Source organism: Zootoca vivipara, chromosome 6, assembly GCF_963506605.1.
Source record: "Zootoca vivipara chromosome 6, rZooViv1.1, whole genome shotgun sequence".
Lineage (NCBI taxonomy): Eukaryota > Metazoa > Chordata > Lepidosauria > Squamata > Lacertidae > Zootoca > Zootoca vivipara.
The window spans coordinates 18,134,604-18,156,682 of NC_083281.1; the positions used below are offsets into that span (position 1 = coordinate 18,134,604).

At 50.8% G+C, this 22,079-nt stretch overlaps 2 protein-coding genes across 11 annotated transcripts in view; one reads left to right on the forward strand and one right to left on the reverse strand.

Moving 5' to 3' along the window:
• Positions 1-17,913, forward strand: part of RYR1 (ryanodine receptor 1) — a 158,554-nt gene extending 140,641 nt beyond the window's left edge. For all 8 annotated transcript variants that reach the window (XM_035118948.2, XM_060275549.1, XM_060275548.1 and 5 more), the window contains 16 exons: positions 1,699-1,780; positions 2,079-3,376; positions 4,667-4,746; positions 6,484-6,682; positions 7,118-7,204; positions 7,988-8,394; positions 9,470-9,512; positions 9,637-9,767; positions 9,967-10,027; positions 10,179-10,325; positions 11,046-11,180; positions 12,342-12,498; positions 12,606-12,670; positions 13,901-14,001; positions 15,501-15,552; positions 16,670-17,913. In XM_035118948.2, the coding sequence (XP_034974839.2) occupies positions 1,699-1,780; positions 2,079-3,376; positions 4,667-4,746; positions 6,484-6,682; positions 7,118-7,204; positions 7,988-8,394; positions 9,470-9,512; positions 9,637-9,767; positions 9,967-10,027; positions 10,179-10,325; positions 11,046-11,180; positions 12,342-12,498; positions 12,606-12,670; positions 13,901-14,001; positions 15,501-15,552; positions 16,670-16,765 (3,141 nt within the window). In that variant the 3' untranslated portion in view covers positions 16,766-17,913. The remainder of the gene's footprint in view (positions 1-1,698; positions 1,781-2,078; positions 3,377-4,666; positions 4,747-6,483; positions 6,683-7,117; positions 7,205-7,987; positions 8,395-9,469; positions 9,513-9,636; positions 9,768-9,966; positions 10,028-10,178; positions 10,326-11,045; positions 11,181-12,341; positions 12,499-12,605; positions 12,671-13,900; positions 14,002-15,500; positions 15,553-16,669) is intronic.
• A 591-nt stretch (positions 17,914-18,504) lies between these two features.
• Positions 18,505-22,079, reverse strand: part of MAP4K1 (mitogen-activated protein kinase kinase kinase kinase 1) — a 62,584-nt gene continuing 59,009 nt past the window's right edge. For 2 of the 3 annotated variants that reach the window (XM_060275554.1, XM_060275553.1), the window contains 3 exons: positions 21,392-21,460; positions 21,214-21,297; positions 19,670-20,749 (listed from right to left, as the gene is read on the reverse strand). In XM_060275554.1, the coding sequence (XP_060131537.1) occupies positions 20,313-20,749; positions 21,214-21,297; positions 21,392-21,460 (590 nt within the window). In that variant the 3' untranslated portion in view covers positions 19,670-20,312. Of the gene's footprint in view, positions 19,025-19,566; positions 19,623-19,669; positions 20,750-21,213; positions 21,298-21,391; positions 21,461-22,079 lie in introns of those variants that run through there. The other variant, XM_035118949.2, reaches the window with a different exon arrangement.

Here is a 22,079-nt window from a genome sequence, read left to right on the forward strand (position 1 = left end):
GCTGCAAGGCAGCTGGTATTGTTGCCAGAACCGTGACACCTTCATCGTTTGAGAACCCTGGCACCTTACCATTGCACTAACTTGCGAGGCCCAACATGCACACCCAGAGCAGAGGGGAACGTGCCTGACAAAAACCTTTTTTGAAAATAAAATAAGACTTCAGAATCCCCCCAGTTCACCTTGTACCTGCCCACTTCTCTGCCTCTGCCTAGGAAACCTCACTTTCCCGATTCCGTACACACACACACACACACACACACACACACACACACACACTTTAAGAAAACCCTCGGCCCTTGCTGGTAGAGCCATGCAGGAGGGCCAGAAACATGTCTGTTGCTCTTTCCCAGCATGCCTCAGTGCAGGGGAATGTGGTGGTCTGGCCTGGTCTGCTTTCCTCTCTCAGTCTGCAGCGGCTGGCCCTTGCTCATCACCCCAGCCCTCCTTTCTCTCCTCCTGTCTTTTCTGCTTCTCCATGCTTCTCCAGACTCCCCTCCAGCCACCATCATTAAATGGGGTAGTCAGAAGCTCCATGGTTGGCCACCGCTTTGGCTTGCTGGCTCACGCCCCATCCTAGCTCATGTTGTCATGCCGCGGGCGTTGAGGGCGAAAGGGAGGGTTTGCGTTGGCGTTGACTGAAGCTGGCAGCCAGCCCTCTTCTCTCCATTTGACACCAGCTGGGAGTTGCGGGCGAAGAGGCGAAGTGCCTCTAGAGCCCCGTGGCCTCTGAACCGAAACCACCTCCCCGATTCTAGATTCCCAGCCCTAAGCTGGTTTCACAGCCCTTCCCTTTCCCAGAGAACTGCAGTTCTGCCAGAGAGGCTGCAGATCCCAAACATAATCCTGAGAGGCCTCGTCACCAGGACTCCTTGGGGAAAGCCTCTGCTTTATGTTTGCTGTGTAGATATGCCCATGATGCCAGTCGCTGGAGGGTGTGGCAGGGAAGACGTTCATGAAGGGTGTTTTCCTCCCAGCATCCTCTTCCCAAGGGGGCGAGGCTAGGAAATGGGGGTTCAGCAGCTGGGGTGGGCAGGGAGAGAGCACTGGGGGATATTTCCACCCCTCACCAAAACTATCTCTTTGTTGCGCTGCCCATGAGGACCAATTTCGGAGCGAATCCTACCCTGAGGTAAGAAGGGCGTCCCTGCCACTCCAGAGGCACAGCTCTTGGGTGGTCCTTCAGTCAGAGGAGGAGGAGGAGAGGCTGGGGCCTTCTCAGCATGCTCACGTTAGAGTAAGGTGTTCCCCTCACATGTCACAGTGTGACGGCAGTGCCCTGTGGCCAGCTGACTTCAGATATCTGACTAAGCTGACTTCAGATATCTGAGTCTCTCCTCTAAGTCTCCGGTTCCAGGTGCGGTGGGACCTCAGGGGGTCATCCTGGGGAGGCACCATCTGAGGGGCCTGAAGAATGGGCCACAGTGCTTACGGCCCAAGTTGAGACCTGCTCCTTGGTCTCTGTGGGCTACCACCACCTCTCCCTCCTTCCTGTCCCACACCTAGTTGTGGCTGGGTTTCCATTGCCCAGTTAGAAGCCAACAGGTGTGACAGGACCAGGGAAGGTAGGGCCTTAAGAATACAAGTGGAACATGGGGTGTGGGGGTGAAGGGGATCTGTGTCTGGAGGCCTCCCAGACATGGGAAGAGATGTCTCTGGTTCCGCAGCACTTAATATCTGCCATGTCTCCCTCCCACCCAGGATTCAAGCCAAATTGGGCTTCTGAAGGAGCTGCTGGATCTGCAGAAAGACATGGTGGTGATGTTGCTGTCCCTTCTGGAAGGTAAGACCCCTTGGCCAGGGCGGGGAAAGCCTGTCAGGGCTCCATGACAGCTTCCCTGAACAGACAGGAGTGTTTCCTGGCTCTACCTGGAGATGGCAGGGGTTGAACCTAGGACCCTGTGTGTGTGCGTGCAAAAGAGCTACAACCCATTGAGATAAGTTGCACATATCTCAATCACCCTGAATCCACCTGACAGTGCTTACATGAATGCAACACCCACCCACTCATCACTTGTGTATCCATGCCCAACACACTTCTCATTCCCACGTCTAACCTTACTTTTTATGTGCCTACCCAGGGAACGTGGTGAATGGCACCATCGCTCGGCAGATGGTGGACATGTTGGTGGAGTCTTCCAGTAATGTGGAGATGATTCTCAAGTTCTTCGATATGTTCTTGAAGCTGAAGGACATTGTAGCATCAGACGCCTTCCGAGACTACATCACAGATCCGCGGGGTCTCATCTCCAAGAAGGATTTCCAGAAGGCCATGGATAGCCAAAAGCAGTACACGCCGTCCGAGATCCAGTTCCTGCTCTCTTGCTCAGAGGCTGATGAGAATGAGATGATCGACTACGAGGAGTTTGCCGATCGATTCCAAGAGCCCGCCAAAGATATCGGCTTCAACATCGCCGTGCTGCTGACCAACCTCTCGGAGCACATGCCACACGACCATCGCCTGAAGACTTTCCTGGAGTTGGCGGAATGCATCCTCAACTACTTCAGCCCCTACTTGGGCCGCATCGAGATCATGGGCGCCAGCAAGCGCATTGAGCGGATCTACTTCGAGATCAGCGAGACCAACAAGGCCCAGTGGGAGATGCCCCAGGTCAAAGAGTCCAAGCGGCAGTTCATTTTTGACGTGGTCAACGAGGGGGGCGAGTCAGAGAAGATGGAGCTCTTCATCAACTTCTGTGAGGACACTATTTTTGAGATGCAGATCGCAGCACAGATTTCAGAGGAGGAGGGCCAGGAGCAGGAAGAGGAGGAGGAGGAAGGAGAAGGGGCAGAAGGTGGGGAAGCCGAGAAGGTGTCGGCACCATCTGAGTCGTCCTCGGTCTTTGGGGAGTTTTTGGACAGTATGTTTAACTTCTTCCGCATGTTCACCTACCGCAACATCCGCCGGAAGCTCCGCAAGATCAAGCAGATGACGGTCAAGGAGATGGCCGTGGCTGTGGCCACCTTCATCTACACCATTCTGATGAGCATCCTCCTCTTCTTCTACAACATCTCCAGGGGCATCTTCCTCCTCATCTGGAACACGCTCTTCGGGGGCGGTCTGGTGGAGGAAGCCAAGAAGATCACGGTGACGGAGCTGTTGGCCAGCATGCCCGACCCAACGCAGGACGAGGTGCATGGAGACATGGCCCCTTCCGAGGAAGTCGAACAGGAGGCTGAGGAAGGGGAGGAAGCAGAGATAGTGGAGCCTGGCAAGGAGGACGCGCCTGCCGAAGGCGGGGAGGGCTTTGACATGAAGAAAGAGCATTTCCGATCCACAGCTCCTGATGCGCCTGGCGGGCTTGGCGATATGGGGGACACGACCCCGGTGGAGCCCCCTACACCCGAAGGATCACCCATCCTCAAGAGGAAACTGGGAGTATGTATAGGGCTTCAGGCAGTGGCTGAATAGTGGTGGGCATTCCTAGGGTCTCTCTAGGAGGAAATGAGGCTTAGGGGGTGGGTAGGGTACAGAGAGTGTTGAGGTACATTGCCTGGAGGAATTGGATCCGTGAGTGATGGGATTTGGAGTCTAACACCACTGGGCTAATGTCAGCAATTAAGTATAGGAGACGCACCACAGGATGATCATTATTTTTAAAATTTGTATACCGCTCTTCATCTGTAATCTCAGGGTGGTTTAAAACAAAGATTCAAAATGAAAACACAAAATACATTACAAAAACAAAACAAGCCAATAACACACACACACACCCCGGTTTTTCCCCTTGCTTCACTCCCTTTCAAGAGAAAACCCGCTCTTTAGTGATAAATCAGAACAACTGAATTGCCATTTAAATCGATTGAGCATTAAAGAGCAGTTTTCCCTGGGAGCAGGCAGTGGAGCAAGTGAAAGTGTGGTTAAGCCCCATGTTTGGAGGAGAAATTCTAACAAGTTTGCATCCGAGAACTGAAACTCAGCCATCCTTTGAAATTTGGACGTGCCTGAATTTTGAGGTGCAGTTCTCCAACCAACTTGCATTGCCGTGTGGGGATTTTAGCTCTGCGGTTCAGTTATTTTGTTCTTTCTCCAGGTCTGGAGGGGATGGGAGGGCAGGCTGGGATTCAGGACTCCTGAGTTCCATCCACATTTCTTTGTTTAAACAAAAGGGGGTGTTTGGGTCACCTTGTATTACAGTATCTGTTAGTGTTGGTATTGCTGTGCCTTAGCAGCTAGATGCTGTTAGTAGCAACTTTTTAAAGAAAAGACAAAAATCCAACCCTGCTCACAAACTTGTGCATCTTCGTCCGGGTTGCATTGCAAGTTATTTTGCTTTAGCTCCCTTCTCTGCATTCAGGTGCAGAATTCTTTCTCAGTGCCAAACGTGGCGTTCCATCCGAAGTTAGTGTTACTTGGAGTTGAACTGAGTTGACATCCATCTGTCCTGGGAGGCGATGGAGGACTGCACTTTTGTGGGGGGAAGTCAAACTGTTGAAGCATTCCAGCGCCACTGCAATTAATGGCCCTGACTCAATTAGGTCCATTACTATCAATGGGTTTTCTCCGAGTAGGATTTAGCTAGAGATAGCCCTTGGTCCCTGCCGCTCACTGGCATGCAATAAATCCCCCCCCCCCATGTAGCAGCCATGATGCCCACAAACTCATTTTGCTCCCAGCCATCTTGTGACACCAACTCGCTCACCCACCCATCTTCTTGTGACTCTCCAGGTGGAAGGGGTGGAAGGAGAGGAAGGGGAGGAAGAGCCAGAGAAGATTGAGGAGCCTCCCGTGGAACCAGAGAAAGCTGAGTGAGTGTTGTGCTTGGTGAAAGTGGATTGCACACTCTGGATTAAGCTGGGACTTGCAGGGGGGGGCAGAGGGGTGATACTGGGGGCAGGGTGCTCCTGAGAACCTTAGCCTTTTATGTTTACTTTTAAAAGCAACCAGGTCTCAAAAATACGGGAACCAGCACAGTGCACTCCAGATGCTGCTGGACTCCAGCTCCCATCATCCTTTGCTGCTGGCCATGTGGGTGGGGCTGATGGGAGCTGAACTCCAACAACATGGGGGGGGCAACACATTGGCTTCCCATGGTGTGGGCCATTTCAGCTGCAGAGGGGTTCAAGTACAATGTTTTATTGCCTGGGTGGGGCGAAGCTTCGATATCCTTGTGCTCCCATGGCTAGCAAAATAATAATAGTAGTACAGTAGTAATAATAATAATAATAATAATAATAATAATAATAATAATAATAATAATAATTTATTTATACCCCGCCCATCTGGCTGGGTTTCCCCAGCCACTCTGGGCAGCTTCCAACAAAAGAATAAAAATACATTGAAACATCAGCCATTAAAAACTTCCCCAAACAAGACGCAGTATGTAAAATAAAAGGGGGTTCTGCAATTTTATCTTCTTTCTTAGTGGGTGGAATTCACAGAGTTGGCTCCTCCCTTCACCTTAAGTAGGGTTGCCACCTTTGTTCTGGCAAAATACAGTACTGGGTCGTTGGGGGCAATTTCTTTTTTCATTTGCAATCCATTACAATCTTACAGCCTAACAGGACGGCCCCTCTGGAATTCTCTCTCTCTCTCTCTCTCTCTCTCTCTCTCTCTCTCTCTCTCTCACACACACACACACACACACACACACACACACATGAATTTGTAAATCAGTCTGTGCTTGGCTATACATGACATTTCATGCACCTTTTTAAACACATGCATTTGGAGACGATCCGTAACATCCTGAAATACGGGACAAAACTGCATCAATACAGGATGTAGCATTTTACATTGAAATACGGGACAATCCTGTATTATACAAGAGACAGGTGGCGACCCTAAGCAGGGGAGATGGGTGGATTTGAACTTCTTATCTCATAGATATCTAAGTTTCTTCAGAAGCCTTCCCTGCACTGCTGGGTGGGAAGGAAGGAGAGACGGCTTGAACTTCCTCAATGAGTTCTAGAGAGTCTCAGTTGCCCATTTGCTTCTTTTATTTATTTGAAATCGCCATATGCCATCCTCCAACAGGGTTGGTTCTAGCCCGCTTTGCACCATTAAAATACCAAAGCAATAAAACCACGATTTTTTTTTTTAAGCCGTGCAGAATAGAACAAAATGCCCCAAACGGGGGTGGGAAATTTGTGGCCCTTCAAAGGCTGTTGGACTCCATCATCAGCCCCCAGACTATAGCTGCCTTCTCTACCAATCAGCTTTGCTTTAGATTAATACCCTGATTGACTGACAAAAACCCATCACCCATCAGCCCCAGAAAGCATTACCAATGGCTGGGGCTGATGGGAGTTGCCTATGGAGTTCTCCACCCCCCCCCTTGCTTAAACTGTTTTAAAAAACGAAGAACCCCAGGAGAATAAGAAAAGTTTTCACCTGGAGCCTAATGGAAAGGAGGTGCCTGGGGGCCCTGCCCCACCCTGCTCTCAGGAGGGAAGAGAGAAAGGGGGCTCTGCTGATTATCCCAGGGTGGCAAGGGTGGTGTGTCTTTCAAGTTTTCTCTCCACCTCCCCCCTTGTCCCTCCCAGTGCTGAAAATGGGGAGAAGGCAGCAAAGGAGGAAGAAGAGGAGAAGGAGGAGAAGGAAGAGGAGGAAGAGAAGCCCAAGGAGGAGAAAGAGCCACCAGCTAAGCAGAAGAAGAAGGCGGCCCAGAGGGACAAGAAGCAGGCAGAGGAGGGATGCTCGGAATTTTGGAATGAGCTGGAGATCCAGAGGACAAAGTTCCTGGTAAGGGAGATGACCGGAGACATTTGGGCTTCACATTTCCGAATTATGTGTTGTGTAGAGAAAGTAGATGGGGGCATGGGCGTTTTTCTCCCTGTGTCATAATGCTAGAACCCGATGGGACCATCCATTGGAGCTGAACTATGGGAGACAGACAAAAGGAGGCACTTTTTCACCCACTGCAGAGTTGAACTGTGGAATCTCTTCCCACAACCATATGCCAAGGGCCATCAACTTGGATGACTTTAAAGGGGGATTGGGCCAATTAATGGAGACTGTCCATGGCTGCTAGGCACAGCAACTTTCTTCTGCTTCCGCAGTCAATACCAGCTGCTGGGGGAGGGGTCTTTGCAGCCCTTTGGCCTGGTCCAGCAGGGCTTTCCCGATGTTCCTAAGGACATGCACCCCCACATGGTTCTTCTCCTCTTATCTTTGCAGAATTACCTGTCCAGGAATTTCTACAATCTCCGCTTCCTCGCTCTCTTCTTGGCCTTTGCTATCAACTTCATTTTGCTCTTCTATAAGGTAAGTAGGCCTGTAGATCTGCCAAAGGAGAGATGGGGCACCCTGGAGTAGGGATGGTGTCGGGGGAGTGGGGGAGAGGAAAGATTCAAGAGGAGAAGCATGGAATGAAATCTGGCAAGTTAATGCAGGCCAGAGGATGACATATTTTTTTTCCACTGTAAGTTTTTTATGCCGTATTTTAAATAGTTACAACCTTGCCCAAGGGTGAATGGTGCATAATAAATTTTAGTAGCCACCACAATGGTAACAAAGCATCCTGGGAGCCAAAACAACTGGGCCCACTTGTGGGAGGGCAAATGGTTGGAGCCAAGAACTCTTGCCAGGATAGGGACCCTCAGACCTGCAGGGCAAATGTGCCCCCCACAGGCCTCTCTCTCTCTCTGGCCCTTGGCACATTCCCCATCCCACACCCCTCTCTGGTCCTGCTTTGCACCCCAAGTGCTTCCCCCCCTGGCTGGAATGTGTCCTTGGACTCAGCTTGTGCCTCTCGCTTGCCTGGGTGGCAGAGAGGGGCATTTGACAATGTGTGCAGAAACTAGCCTGTTGTATGAAGGCAATGTGTGCAGAAACTAGCCTGTTGTATGAAGTTGCTCCACCAACTTTTGCCTCTGACCCCGCCCACCACTGGAAGGTGGACCCAGAAGGGAACGTGACCCTCAGACTGAAGAAAGGTTTCCCAGCCCTGACCCGGTGGCTAAGCTGTAAGACGGAGACTCGGATCTTCCTGGCTCAAGGGTCGCAGCTTTCCATCCCAACCTCCTCCTCCTCTCTTGCCATTCCCAGGTTTCCGACACCCCTCCCGGCGAGGAGGAGTTTGAGGGCTCTGGGTTCGAAGGGGAGCTGGAGGCTGGCTCCGGAGGTGGCTCTGGCTTCGGTGGCGGGGACGATGACGGCGGGGACAGCAACGGGAACGGCAATGGGGATGAGGATGATGAAGACAGCGTGGTCTACTTCTTCCTGGAGGAGAGCACGGGCTACATGCAGCCAGCCTTGCAGTTCCTTTCCATCTTCCACACGCTGGTGGCCTTCCTCTGCATCATCGGCTACAACTGCCTGAAGGTGCCGCTGGTCATCTTCAAGCGCGAGAAGGAGTTGGCGCGGAAGCTGGAGTTTGACGGTCTCTACATCACAGAGCAGCCGGAGGACGACGACATCAAGGGACAGTGGGACCGGCTGGTGCTCAATGCTCCGTGAGTCCATCTGTGGGGAGGGGAGGAGCTAAGCGGTAGCTCCTCCCCCTCTGGGCAACAGCCCACCTCCTAAAGGTTCAGAAAGAGGGGAGAGGGCTTTTCAGAGTGCAGCTGGGCTAAACCCTCCTTGTGGCAATATGGCAAAACCAACTGGCAAGGAGGTTCAGGACAGGCCAGCACCTCTTGGCATGGTGCATGTGTCCTTCAGCTCAGGTACTGAGGTCCAGCTCCAAGGGCCTCCTGGCAGTTCCCTCCCTGCGAGAAGTGAAGCTACAGGGAACCAGGCAGAGGGCCTTCTCAGTAGTGGCACCCACCCTGTGGAATGCCCTCCCGTCAGACGTCAAGGAAATAAACAACTATCTGGCTTTTAGAAGACATCTGAAGGCAGCCCTGTTTAGGGAAGTGTTTAATGTTTGATGGTTTATTGTGCTTTTAATATTCTGTTGGGAGATTCCCAGAGTGGCTGAGGAAACCCAGCCAGATGGGCGGGGTATAAATATTATTTATTTATTTATTTATTTATTTATTTATTCATTCGCCATCGCTATATACAATGGTGGCCAAACAAGTTTGCAGAGGAGAAAAGGGGCCAGGCAAACTCATGGAGGGATATTGCCGGTTGTTGGCTCTTATGCCATGATAGCTAAAAGGAAGCCTCCGTGTTTGGAGAGGCCATGCCCAGGGCACTGTGGATAAGTGCAGGGGCAGGCCAGTCCTTGCACCCATGCTTGAGATCTTCCTACTTAAGCTGGCCACTCACAGAAACAGAAAGCTGGGCTGAGCAGGCCTTTGATCAGATGCAGTGGGTTGGAAGGCTGAGAGTCTATACTAAACAGATCTGATGCTGATGAGTGAGGAAGAAGGTCCAGGGTTGCCAATTAAACAGTGGGGAAGGGGAGAAGACTGGCTGAGTGAAAAGGATCAGGTGGAAGGGCTTTTTGGGGAGAAGTGGGTTTTGCAGGGGGAGGGAGGGAGGGAGAGAAACGGCCCTGGCAGGTCGAGGAGCCTTCATCAAGCAGGAGGAACAAATGGCATTCTTAATGGGTTTTGTCCCCCTCTTCTTTCCCCTTGCCAGGTCATTCCCAAGCAACTACTGGGACAAATTCATCAAGAGAAAGGTGAGATTTTCCACCATTGTCTAGGCTAGGGAAACAAAGGCCTCCAGCTCTCCTGATCTAAGGCAGGGGTGGTTAACAAGATGGAGAGCCCATCTTTTCTTAACCACATCCCCCCCCCCTCCAGGTGCTAAACAAATACGGTGACATCTATGGGCGGGAGAGAATTGCAGAACTGCTGGGAATAGATCTGGCCAGTCTGGAAATCACAGCGCAGAACGAGAAAAAAACTGAGCCAGACACGTCTTTCATAACATGGTGAGGAGGATGGGCAGAGCTGGCAGTGGGGTGGGTGGGGCAAAGACGAAACTGCTTGGGCCTATGCTTCCTAAGTGTGGGAACAAGAAGTGTGGATGGGCCCTTTGGGGTGCACGTAACAAAACAGAACATATGAATTTACATGTGCACTTGCATAGAGCTTCCTCCTTATCCTCCTCCTCCCTTTCTCTCCTGCTAGGATTACCTCTATTGACATCAAGTACAAGGTCTGGAAATTCGGAGTGATCTTCACTGATAACGTGAGTGAGAAGATGCAGTTAGAGGGCTGGGGGCAGGAGGTTCAACTACTGAACCAACTCATACAGTCGTACCTCGGGTTACGTATGCTTCGGGTTGCGTACTTTTTGAGTTACGAACTCCGTAACCCATCCATTTCTCTCTCCCCTGCAGTCCTTCCTGTACCTCTTCTGGTACATGGTGATGTCCGTTCTCGGCCACTACAACAACTTCTTCTTCGCCTCCCACCTCCTGGACATCGCCATGGGCGTCAAGACCCTAAGGACCATCCTCTCATCCGTCACCCACAACGGCAAACAGGTAGCGGGGCTGTGAAGCGCTCAGATCAAATGGGGGGCACCCTGGCTCATGGTATGCACCCCTCCCACACCTTCGCCTTCCTCACTATCATTTATTTATATACTGGGTAATGCCAAAATTAGGGTTTCAAATCTGGAAAAGCCGGTTACACAACCATTAAGACTGAAAGTCCCCACCCTCCCCACAGCTGCCTAAGTTTTCTCCTCCCCTGAGTCCTTCCCAAGCAATCTGAGACTGCACCCCTTGTGGTCTCTTCCAACTCTATGATTCTATGCACCTGTGTGCCTGCCTTTGCTCCTCGCACTTCATGCCTCTCCTGGTTCTGGGAGACTAGGGGGCGGGGAGAGAAGCAGGAGGGGGAGACTCTCTGGCTTCTTCACCAGCCTGACTCATCTCTGCTTCTTGCCCCTCCCTCCTCTCCAGCCTCTGCTTCTTTCTCTGCTTCTGGACTGCTCTCTGCCACCACCTCTTCCCGCTCACTAAGCCCTGTTACCTCTTCCGCTTCCGACACCTCCTCCCAGTCTGCTCCCTCTTCTCCCTCTGACCACACATCCTTGCCCCACCACCACTCCCCAGGCTCTGAGCCTTCTTCCCTTGGGGGTTCCCCAGCTGGTTCCTCCCACCACTCCTTTGTGTCGAACCAGTATGACACCCGGGGCAGCATTTGCTACATGATAATGGACCTCCTCTTGCACGTGTGACCTCTTCCCCCCCTCCCAGCTGCTAATGACGGTGGGGCTCCTGGCGGTGGTCGTCTACCTCTACACCGTGGTCGCCTTCAACTTTTTCCGCAAGTTCTACAACAAGAGCGAGGACGAAGATGAGCCTGACATGAAATGTGATGACATGATGACGGTAAGACAAGGACAGAGGCCTCCCTGTGATTTTTTGGCTTTGTTCTCCCCCCCCCCCCCCCCGGGCTTAAATCTGTTTGAAAGCAGTTTTGCTGGTGCGGCAGTCTGCTGATTCAACAGGAGAACCATTTTGACTGTTTTGGACTACAGCTCCCAACAGACGCCGCTGACATTTTCCTAAAGCCGGCGAAATTTGGGAGGGCAGGAATGTGCAGGGAAGCTCAAGCGAAGGGTGTGAAGAGCATCTCAGTGTCCATGCATCTCTTGTTCCAACGTCAGACTGCCACTGTCCCCAAGTGGGGAGGGGCTAGTTCTAAATGTTTAAGAAACAGATCCATGCACGCATTGGGAGGGGGGCAGATTCATATAAGATGACTCCTCCAACAGTACTCAGCAGAGAGGAAAATGTAAGGTAGTTTTCCAAGTTGCCAGAGTGGTCTGCCCAGCTTCCACCTTGCCAAGGTGACACGGTCAGAAATGATGCATCTTGGGGAACGTTCTTTCATATGTGGTGGACTTGTAAAAGGGTAAAGGGTATTGGGAAATGATCCACAATGAATTGGTGGGAGGGGAAATGTTTAAAAGTAGTTTCTCAAAAAAGAAAAACAACAACAGAGTCCTTTCTGTTGGAGATAATTCAGACTAAAATCCTCAGGTGTCAAAAAAAGGTTATTTATGTATGCCACTATTGTGGCCCATTTTCTGTTAGCCCCAAAATGGAAAACGAGCAAGGTCCCAACCAAAGAAGTGTGGCAGCTTGACAGAATATATGCAGCTTGCAGACTTAACATATAGAATAAGAGAACAAGAAGAACATAGGTTTAGAGAAGATTGGAAAACATTTATTGAATATATGGGAAATAACAGTGTACAACTGAAAACGCTGGCAGTGTTAAGATAAATTCAACCATGTGAATAAGTTATGATGGATGTAATAATGGAGTGCTGAATGGTATAGTTTCTGTAAAATATGCAGGGATTTATGATATGTAAAATGAACCATGGAAAGAGAAGAAGGGTGTTTTAAGGATGTTTAAATGAGTACTTTAAATTGTAAAACAGAAAATTTTATAAAATATATGTGAAAGAAATGATGCCGAAGAAGCCTTGTGTACGCGACGCCCCCTGAGCCTCTCCCTCCCTTTCTTCTTCTCCTCCACAGTGTTACCTGTTTCACATGTATGTCGGGGTGCGTGCTGGCGGGGGCATCGGTGACGAGATTGAGGACCCGGCAGGTGACGAGTACGAGCTTTACCGCGTCATCTTCGACATCACCTTCTTCTTCTTTGTCATTGTCATCCTGCTGGCCATCATCCAAGGTAGGTCCTGTGTGAGTCATGGTTATTATGTCCCATGGGGGGAGGCGGAGTCTGTGCCAGGGCTCCTGAACTCTGTCTTCCAACCTTTCTGACCTCTTGTCCACCAGGTTTAATCATTGATGCCTTTGGGGAGCTGAGAGACCAGCAGGAGCAAGTGAAAGAAGACATGGAGGTAAGCTGGCTCAGGCCTCCTTCTTCCTCGCCTCCATTCCCAGCCATAGGAGGGAGAAAGTTATCACAGACAAGGTTGTCTGTCGGGGAGGCTTCCTGGCCCATGGCCAGGTATTTTGTGGGGAGGGACTGGGGAATTCACGCAAAACAGCCATGACATAAATATACTTTATATAAGTATATAAACTGCATATATCTCCAAAAGTAAAATGCCTTTTCTTTTTTAGCAAAAGGTGAAAAGGAGGGGCATGAGGCATCCCGTGGGAGGGAACACAGACATAGTCAACTCTGGGGACTCCTGATAATCTTCACAGTGCAGGAGGGAGGGATTTGATACACGGAAACATAGGACAGCTCAGCTGGTTAGAACAGGGGTCAGCAAACTTTTTCAGCAGGGGGCCGGTCCACTGTCCCTCAGACCTTGTGGGGGGCCAGACTGTATTGGGGGGGGTGAACAAATTGCTATGCCCCACAAATAACCCAGAGATGCATTTTAAATAAAAGAACACATTCTACTCATGTGCCCATGTGAAAACACGCTGATCGTCCGCGGGCCGGATTTAGAAGGCAATTGGGCTGGATCCGGTCCCCAGGCCTTAGTTTGCCTACCCATGGGTTAGAGCAGGGATATCCAACAGGTGGATCCACCTGTTGATGGAGCTTCCTCTGTGCTGAATGACTTTACCCCTTTGTCCCTTGCCTTTGTAAAAAAAAAAGTGGCTTTTCTTCTTCCTAAAAAAAAGCTCAACAACTTTGAGCTGAACCCAAAAAAAACTGGGGGTAGATCACTGCCAGTTTTTAATTCTGAAATTAGATTGCAGTCTCTTGAGAGTTGGCCACCCCGGGTTAGAGCATGGTGCTGATAGCACCAAGGTCACAGGTTTGATCCCCGTAAGGGACAGTTGCACATTCCTGGATTGCAGGGTGTTGGGCTAGAGCAGGCACCCCCAAACTGCGGCCCTCCAGATGTTTTGGCCTACAACTCCCATGATCCCTAGCTAAAAGGACCAGTGGTCAGGGATGATGGGAATTGTAGTCCAAAACATCTGGAGGGCCGAAGTTTGGGGATGCCTGGGCTAGAGGATCCTCAGGCTCCCTTCCATCTCTCGGATTCTGTGATTCTATGGCTGCAGTTGGGGTTGGGGTTGGCTTAACCCATTGTGGAGAGACAGGACCCTAGCTCCCTCTTTTCCCTCACTGTCTTCTCACACTGTTGCTTCCATCCTGGCAGACCAAATGTTTCATCTGTGGAATTGGCAGTGACTATTTTGACACAACGCCGCACGGCTTTGAGACCCACACGCTGGAGGAGCACAACTTGGCAAATTACATGTGAGCAGCTGGCTGGGGAAGCGGGGATGTTCAGGGGATTCCAACCAAACTGGAAGTGGGAGGGGAAATTCTCGTCAATGTTCACTGATTCATCCCATGTCCAGAACAGACATCGAGCTAGTTGTTGTTGCCTATGATCCACAAACATTGTACAATCGGTTGCATTTCCCATGCCCTGTTTACATTGAGTATCCTACGCATTGTAATTAATGGGGTAGAATAACTGTGGAGAAACTATAAATCCCTGTGGACCCAAGTGTGAGTGAACAACTAAAAGAAATGGCTGGGGGCCTGGATTAAAAATGCAGGGAGCCCCAGGAGCAGAGTATTAAACTCACAAATATAAGCAGCACAGAGAAGTGGTAGGAATGTAAGTTGTTAGACCTTTCTTATCCCATTTACAACACTCCCCTCTTTCTATCCCTTTCACATGGAACAGACCACATACTGCTAAGTAAGTTTTAAATGCTTTACTTACAGATTCATAGGTCTGATACATGCATCATTCCATGCAGCTGCAAGGAGAAACACAGGCAGAATATTCTTGGGTAGCAAGCTCACATACATCCTTCTCAGTGGATTACATAATGCAGAGAGAGAGAAAGGAAGTAGAAAGGCTTCACTTCCTCCCTCTCTGGAGGTGAAGGGACGTGACCTAGCTGATTCTATCTAGCGATAGAGTTCTATGGTCCTTTACCCCTTTGTGCACAAACTAGCAGTTATGGATAGCTATCTTCCACAGTTACAACCCAATATATTATTTCCGTTACACAAATTACCTAATTTCACCACAGCAGACCACAAGATAAATAACTTAGTTTTTGGCAGAAGATAAACTGCGGTGGACATTTTGCTACAGCTGACAAGCACAGGGTGCAATGGAGAATGAAGCCTTCTTAACTCCCTAGTCAGATACAGAGGACCCTCCAAGCTCAGCAGCTAGAGTTCTGGTTCTCCTTGACAGGCATACTGTAATGTGATAAGGCTGGGGGCTGTTGTAAAGGGCAAATTCACACATGCAGATGTGTCTCATGGAATGCCCCAAACACACACACACACACACGAGAGAGAGAGAGAGAGAGAGAGAGAGAGAGAGAGAGAGAGAGAGAGAGAGAGAGAGAGAGAGCGTACTGACAAATTATCTCTCCCCCCCCGCCCCAACATCCCATTCTCTGTGCTGGTCAAGAAAAGTCTTGCATGCAGACAGCAACCCTTATCAGCCACGAAGCAGCCTCTCCAGAAACGCTTCCCATTCCCCGGGCGCTGCAGCTGCAAGCGTGGCGAAGGGGCTGCTGATCTCTTCGCTGGGAGCCAAGATTTCCTCAACCTGCATTCCTGGCACAGAAGGACAGAGAGATTGGGAGGGGGGGCTCTTTTCCTAGCACAGGGCCTGCCTCTTCCCCAAAGCAATGGACTAAAGGCAGCCTTTCTCCATGAATGAAGACCACTTGTAGCCCAGCCTCTGACTTCATTGCTTTCTGCCTCTCTTCCCTCTACAGGTTCTTCCTCATGTATCTCATCAACAAGGATGAAACGGAGCACACAGGCCAGGTGAGGGGGATGCCCTAATCTTACTGGAAGTGGAGGTAGGGGAGAAGTGACAGGCACTTGTCACTTTAAGAAAGGGTTGGTGGGGGAACCCAGGCCCTCTCTGTCTGGCCTTCAGGACCCTATTTGGACCCCAAGTGTTTCTGCCTTGCTGGACTGTGTCCTTGAACTCTGACCATGCCACAGAGAACAGGGAGGAGTGTGAGCGTGTGTAGAAAACCATTGTGAATGAGAGGCAGAGTTTTACATTTGTCCCTCTGCTCACTTTTGCCCCTGGCCACACCCACTGTTGGCATGTGGCCTTCAGAAAGTTGCCCAGAAGGGAATGCAGCCCTCTCTGCAGTTCTGGGCCAGTGTGTGCTACACCCACTCACCCAAACACCTCCTGATTCATTCCTTAAGGCAGCTCAGTTCCCTGTTCCAGAGGCAAAAGTTTGGGATGGAGAACTGGTCATCTTGGAGGCAAGATGGGGGGGAAAGGGGGCAGAGTCTTGCCCCCCACCTAGTCACATGTCAGGAGCAGCACCAAGAAACTGTAAAAGCAGCTGTAGTCGGGCATGTTGAATTTTTCAGCTTTTCACATTCCAAAACCGAGGGGTTCTAAAAAGCTGTGACGTGGCTTGGAAATTCAAAAGATAAGTTTGGTTAAATTAATATAATTTACTTTTGCATGGTAGGTTAAATGTGTGTGAAATAGCGCAGAAATCATTAAGCATGATTGCCAAGTACTTGCATATTATTATTATATTTAGCATTACCTGACATTTTCAGAAGGTAAAATTAAAAATCTTTGGTTTTTCTGAAACCATTTTATGTGCTGCTTTTCAAACATAAGACTTTCCAACCGAAAAATGGTCCAATCACAAAAATAACGGCAGGTTTGAATTCCTCACACCCAGAAACATATTTTAAAGACCTGAATAAATTTGCAAAAAAATTGAAGTTTCACATCCTAAACCGCCCTACCACTGCAGGCCACATGCATCTGAAAACGTCTTTCAAAACAGGAGTGGGAGGTGGGCAATAGCCCTCCTCCCCATTGGTTTTTGGCCGTTACCCCAGCAGGGTTGCTGCCCTTTCTCTTAGTCCATCTCAGTGGCCTCTTCCTCTCCTCCCACAGGAGTCCTACGTCTGGAAGATGTACCAGGAACGGAGCTGGGACTTCTTCCCGGCTGGCGACTGCTTCCGCAAGCAATATGAAGACCAGCTTGGCTAAAGGCCTCTTTCCACGGCCTTTGCCCCAGAGGAGGCATTTGCTGTGGGCCCACCCGCCTTCCCTCACCCTCTTCCCCCTTGCCTGTGGTGAGGGGGAGGGAGGCAGCAGCGATGGTGCCGCAGAGTGGGGGGGGGCAGTGGCACACCTGATCTGACCTTTTTCCTTTTCCAAAAGTGTTGTGCAGGGGCTGCCCTGCCCGCCCGGCCACCACCTTTATATCCCCCTCCTCCCCAACCCCACCTTCCGCAGCCAGGCCTGGCTCTCTCAATACCCGGGCCGTAGCGGCGAGTATTCCTGCCCTTTGGAGAAAGAAAGCAATCCGCTGGCTCAGGGCTGCGTGTGCCGGCTTGCACCCGGGGGCCGTAAACAGTTTCACACCCGGCCAATAACTCTTCCCACCCATTTCCCATCCTGTGGGGGTGTCCATGCAATACTTCCCTTCTAGGGTCAAAGGGCTCCCCCACTTTCAAGTGCCTTTTATGGACTCTTTCCCCAAGCAAGAGGGGAGGGCCTTTTGGCCGGGGGGGGGGGGGGAGAGCCAAATGCTATTTTAGATTAACGAGGAGGAGGAGGAGGTTATTTTGTTGCTGTCTGTCAGTTGTCTAGCAATCAGGCGGGGGAGCTGCAAGCTTGTGAGTGCAGGAGGAAGGGAGGGAGGTGTCGGCACCCTGGTCCAGGTTCCCAAACATGGGAGATGGTTGGAGTTGGGATTGCCAGCAACGCAGCCCCCTCCTGCTTCAGTGCCCCTTGCTGTGTTGCCCTCCCCTTAAATCTGTGTCTCATTTGTGGGACTCGTGCTATTTATGGTTTGTGTGGTGGTGGGCTCCTCTGTGCCAATGGAGCTGGGGGAGGCACCCTTAGAAACTCTACCCCAGTGTGTGTGTGTTGTGTGTGAGTGGGCATGGAGGGGAGCCGGGGGGGGGCACCAGGGTTTGATTGCGCATGGCACTCCTCTCCTGGAAGCGGTGGCCCCTTTCCCCTCCTGCCTGGATCCATCCCGTTACACTCCATGTCTACTGCCAGTGCCAAAACAAGCCAGGCCTGTTACTGGGAGGGGGGGTGCCTAGGAGTACAGGCCACTCTGTCTCCCCCCCTCCCCTCACCAGGCCAGTTTGGTTCCCTGCCAATAAAACCATAGATTGCTGCAACTGGCCAACGAGTGCGTGTCTTCCTTGCGTGCAGCCAACAAAATGCCTTTCCAACAACATCCATATACACCTGGTTTCTAACACCTGGGTTGCCAGGTCAGGAGCATCTCACACCGAGATCTAAGGGATAGCCCCTGATGATGCCATGGGGTGGGGGGAGGCCCTGGAGATAGAGGTGAATTCGGAGAGGGAAGTGGAGGAGGAAAGACACCCCCACCCCGAGGGTCTATGCTATAATTTGCAGCCAGCTCCTGCCGGTCTGACTCTTGCAACTGCACACACAGTCTTCTTAATTATTACGTTATTATTATTGGCACTCTCACCAACCTGGAGAGTCAAGTCCTCCGCCTGGAGAGGGTTAGGCAAACTTGGAGACGTCAGGTCAGACCTGGAGGTCTGGCAACCCCAGGACAGACTGCCACAAACACGCATGTAACCCCTCCCTGTCTTTCTGAGCTGCACAAGGCTTCCTGCTTCTCACTTCCCAATTGGCATTCCCAGTTCCTGATCTGTTTCAGAGGCGCAGCCTGAATCGGCCCTCACCGAACAGCCCGACTCACAGCCCATCCACTGGAGACTCCTTGCACTGGCCCTCCCAGCCCCTCACCCACCCTCAAACGAAGGGCCTCCCGACATGATTGGCTCATATTTCATGATACTCCGGGGCTTCCAAGTTGTTTTCCTTGCTCTGCACCGGCTCCGAGGAAAGCAAAAACCAAACACTTATTTAAATTTTTACTTTTTTACTGGCGTGGCGTGATACGTAAAAGGAAGACCCGTGAAACCAGGAGGTTGGTGTGTCGCTCTGTGCCTGTTGGGAAGGGGGCCACAAGGCAGGCCCAGCGGCCCTGAACGACACAACGCTAAGCGGCCCTTGAGGACCAGTGCTGAGGCAGGCTGGCTACTCACCCACTCACCCCCCCCATCTCCTCCTTTAAGGCTTTCCATGCCTGCAAGGGTCGGAGACAGGGAGAGGGTGGCAGGGGGCATTTTGGCACACATGCTCCACTTCTAGGCGGCGGGGGGGGGGGGTGAGTGTCATTCTGGCACATAGAGGTTGCTGGTTGCTGAGTTCGGATCGTCCACAGGCCGTGTCTCTAACACGACGGTGCTGTCAGAGGGTGGAAAAAGAAAACATTAGCAGGGCACAGGTGAGTGGCTGCTTGGGGTGGTGGTCTTTTTGAGGGGGCAGGAGGCTTCTGCCGTCACATGGGGCTGCAGACTGAGACTCCTTTCGTGAGCCCGCCCAAGATCGTGGGGTACACCCTCCCAGATGGGCTGGCGCAGCTGCTCAGGGAGCCCAGTAAGTCTTGAAGGTTTTCTGAATCGGGGCAGACCTGGCTAAAGAGTCCAGAATACCCATGGCACAGAATAAAAACTGGGGGTGCTCAGATTCAATGGACTCCCTACCCCAGCCCACAACACAAATAAAGCACGGGTGAAAAAAAAATGTGGCAGCCCCAACAAAGGTGCAATACTCCCAACCACAAAACAAGCCATATTTTTTAATAAAAAATGAAATACAACTGGAAGGGGCATGGGGGCTTTGATGGGGGCCAAGCAGGGTATCAAAATGTGCCAAGATGCCCAGAGATACATTGGGGTCCCAAACATGTCTGCTGTATACAGATAAAATTGAATCCTGAAACCTACCTGGAGGTTCCTATTGAACGGAAAGTCCACCGGTGATCCTGTACCTCCTGTTGTAACTGAGAAGTAGTGAGGTTGTGTCAGGATATTATTATTATTATTATTATTATTATTATTATTATTATTATTATTTAATGTATGTGTTTCCCACCTTTCTCCCAAGCTGGGATTCAAGGTGACGTGCACCATTCAAAAACATCATTGCAAAATTTAAAATGTAATAAAAGAAAAACCAGTTTAAAAACAATAACTAAAATACATCAGAACACATTTAGAACCAGCAATTAAAATCTATTGTGCCCTGACGGCAGCCCAGTGGTCGGCATTCTGCTCCTTGGTTTTCCAAAGGCCTGTATGAGCAGAAAGGTCTCAGCCTGCCAGCAGAAAGATAACAAAGGGAGCCAGTCTAAGTTCGCTTGGGAAGCAGCAACCAGCCCCCAACCCCTTTAGCCTCGTGCCAAGAATCTTATACAGGGGTCAGCAACCTTTTTCAGCCGTGGGGCGGTTCACCATCCCTCAGACCATGTGGTGGGCCGGACTATATTTTGAAAAAAATAATGAACGAATAAATAAAAGCACACATTCTACTCATGTAAAAACACGCTGATTCCCGGACCGTCTGCAGGCTGGATTTAGAAGGCGATTGGGTCGTATCTGGCCCCTGGGCCTTAGGTTGCCCACCCCTGATCTTATACCTCTGGGATCAAGTGTAGGGGAACGGGGGCACACCCTGGATGCAGATAGGAGGACTATTCTGCTGCAACAAGCAGGGTAAAGGGGCTGGGAGAAACGGGAAGAGCAGCTACTGAGCTGGAAACTGTTCTGCAAGCATGCCCTGCAAGATTGGCAGTTGCTTGATTTACTCCCATTTCTGCAGAAAAGAAAAGAAAAATGTAGAGGGAGCGACAACAGGGGAGGGCAGAAGATGGAGGATTCCAGAAAGAGGAAATAAGAACCCACTTAGCACCTTGGGCTGACAGAACGTCCACAAGAAAACAGGGGAAGAAGGGGTTTGAGATTGGGAAATGAGGAATTCTCCCTCCCTCTGGCCTTTGGCATGGTCTCCCAAGAAGCCCTGCTCTGACACAATGCTGGAAGGAGGGCTCCCTCTGTACCTGTCCTGATCCAAAGGGCCACATCTGCACACCATGGCGCCAAAAGGCGTGCACGCAGTTCCGCACCAGCGCTGTGAAGAGAAAGGCGCAAAAGGGAATTCAGAGTCTGCTGCAGTCACCTTCCCCAATTTCACTGGGCTTGGAGATGCAGCTTTCTCTGGAGTCAGGAGGAAATCCTTCCAAAGTGGTACTAACATCCTCCAGCTAAAAGGGCCCCCCAAATCTTAACCTAGTGCAATATCTTGCACAGCGGTCAAGCCACCATGCGGCCCAGAGCACACCCCACCCCAAACAGAGAGCAGAAATGAAGGGGCAGCAGGTTGGGAGGAAATAAATCGTTCAGCCCTCCAGTTAACAGCTGCCACCTAGACGCTCTGGGGAACCAAAGCTGTTGGTTATCAGGACCCCGAAACGCAACTTTCACTGGGACCCACTCAGAAACAACTTGGAAGAGAAGCAGAGGAGAACACAGGCTCCAGGTATAGCAAAACAAGCGGGGAGAGGGGGCTGGAGAAGGCAGGCGGAAGGGACCCACCGACTGACTCTACCGCCACGTCAAAGGCGAGTTCTGGGGGGCACGGAAGCAGCGCACCTTCGAGGCTGACAAACCGGACGCTCCCTGGGGAAAGAAAGCAGATCGTTTTGGTGCCTGCAAAAAAGCACAAAGGCGACACACTGCCGACCCACCAACTGCCTCCTCTCTCTGTACTTACTGTTCATCAGAACCATCACCGTCTTGCTGTCCAGCTGCGTCACCTGGACCGGGCCAGTACACAAAGGTTCTGTGGAGAAATGTGTTTATAACAAAAATATATAGGGCATTTTGAGTTTGGTGTTCATTTCTACCTCCTCTAAATCGTCAGGTGCTAAGGTTTCCCCCTGTTTCAAGGCAGCCAGACCTGCTCTTGCTTGGTCAGCAAGGCACACGCCTCTGATATAGGCAAAAATCTGCCTTTATTCCCTTATTGGGTTCTCCATCGGTTGGAGAATATAACAGAGGCCAACCAGAGAAGTTTGAGAAGCAAAGCCTTTATTTTCGCTGTTGCAACAGGGTCCTTCCTCTCACACAGGAGAACAAGGAAGGAACCCCAAACAAAGATGTCTTGCCCTTAAAAAGAGATTTGAAATTGGTTTCAGCCCACCCCCCAGAAGCATCATCCATATGTCACAGAAGGGGTGTAGCCCAAGACCCCCCCTCCCTAGATTCATCATAGGTACATCATGAAAGGGGAGGTCTGGTGGCAGTAATCTGAGCACCCTGGACCCTGCCCCCTGCCCCCAAAACCTAATCAACAAAATTGAGAGATATTTACATTTCCCTGTTTCCCAGCCAAGTTAATCACACCCTTTTGTCTGGCAGTCAGGTATCAGGATGCCAGGGATTATCACTTTAATTCCTGA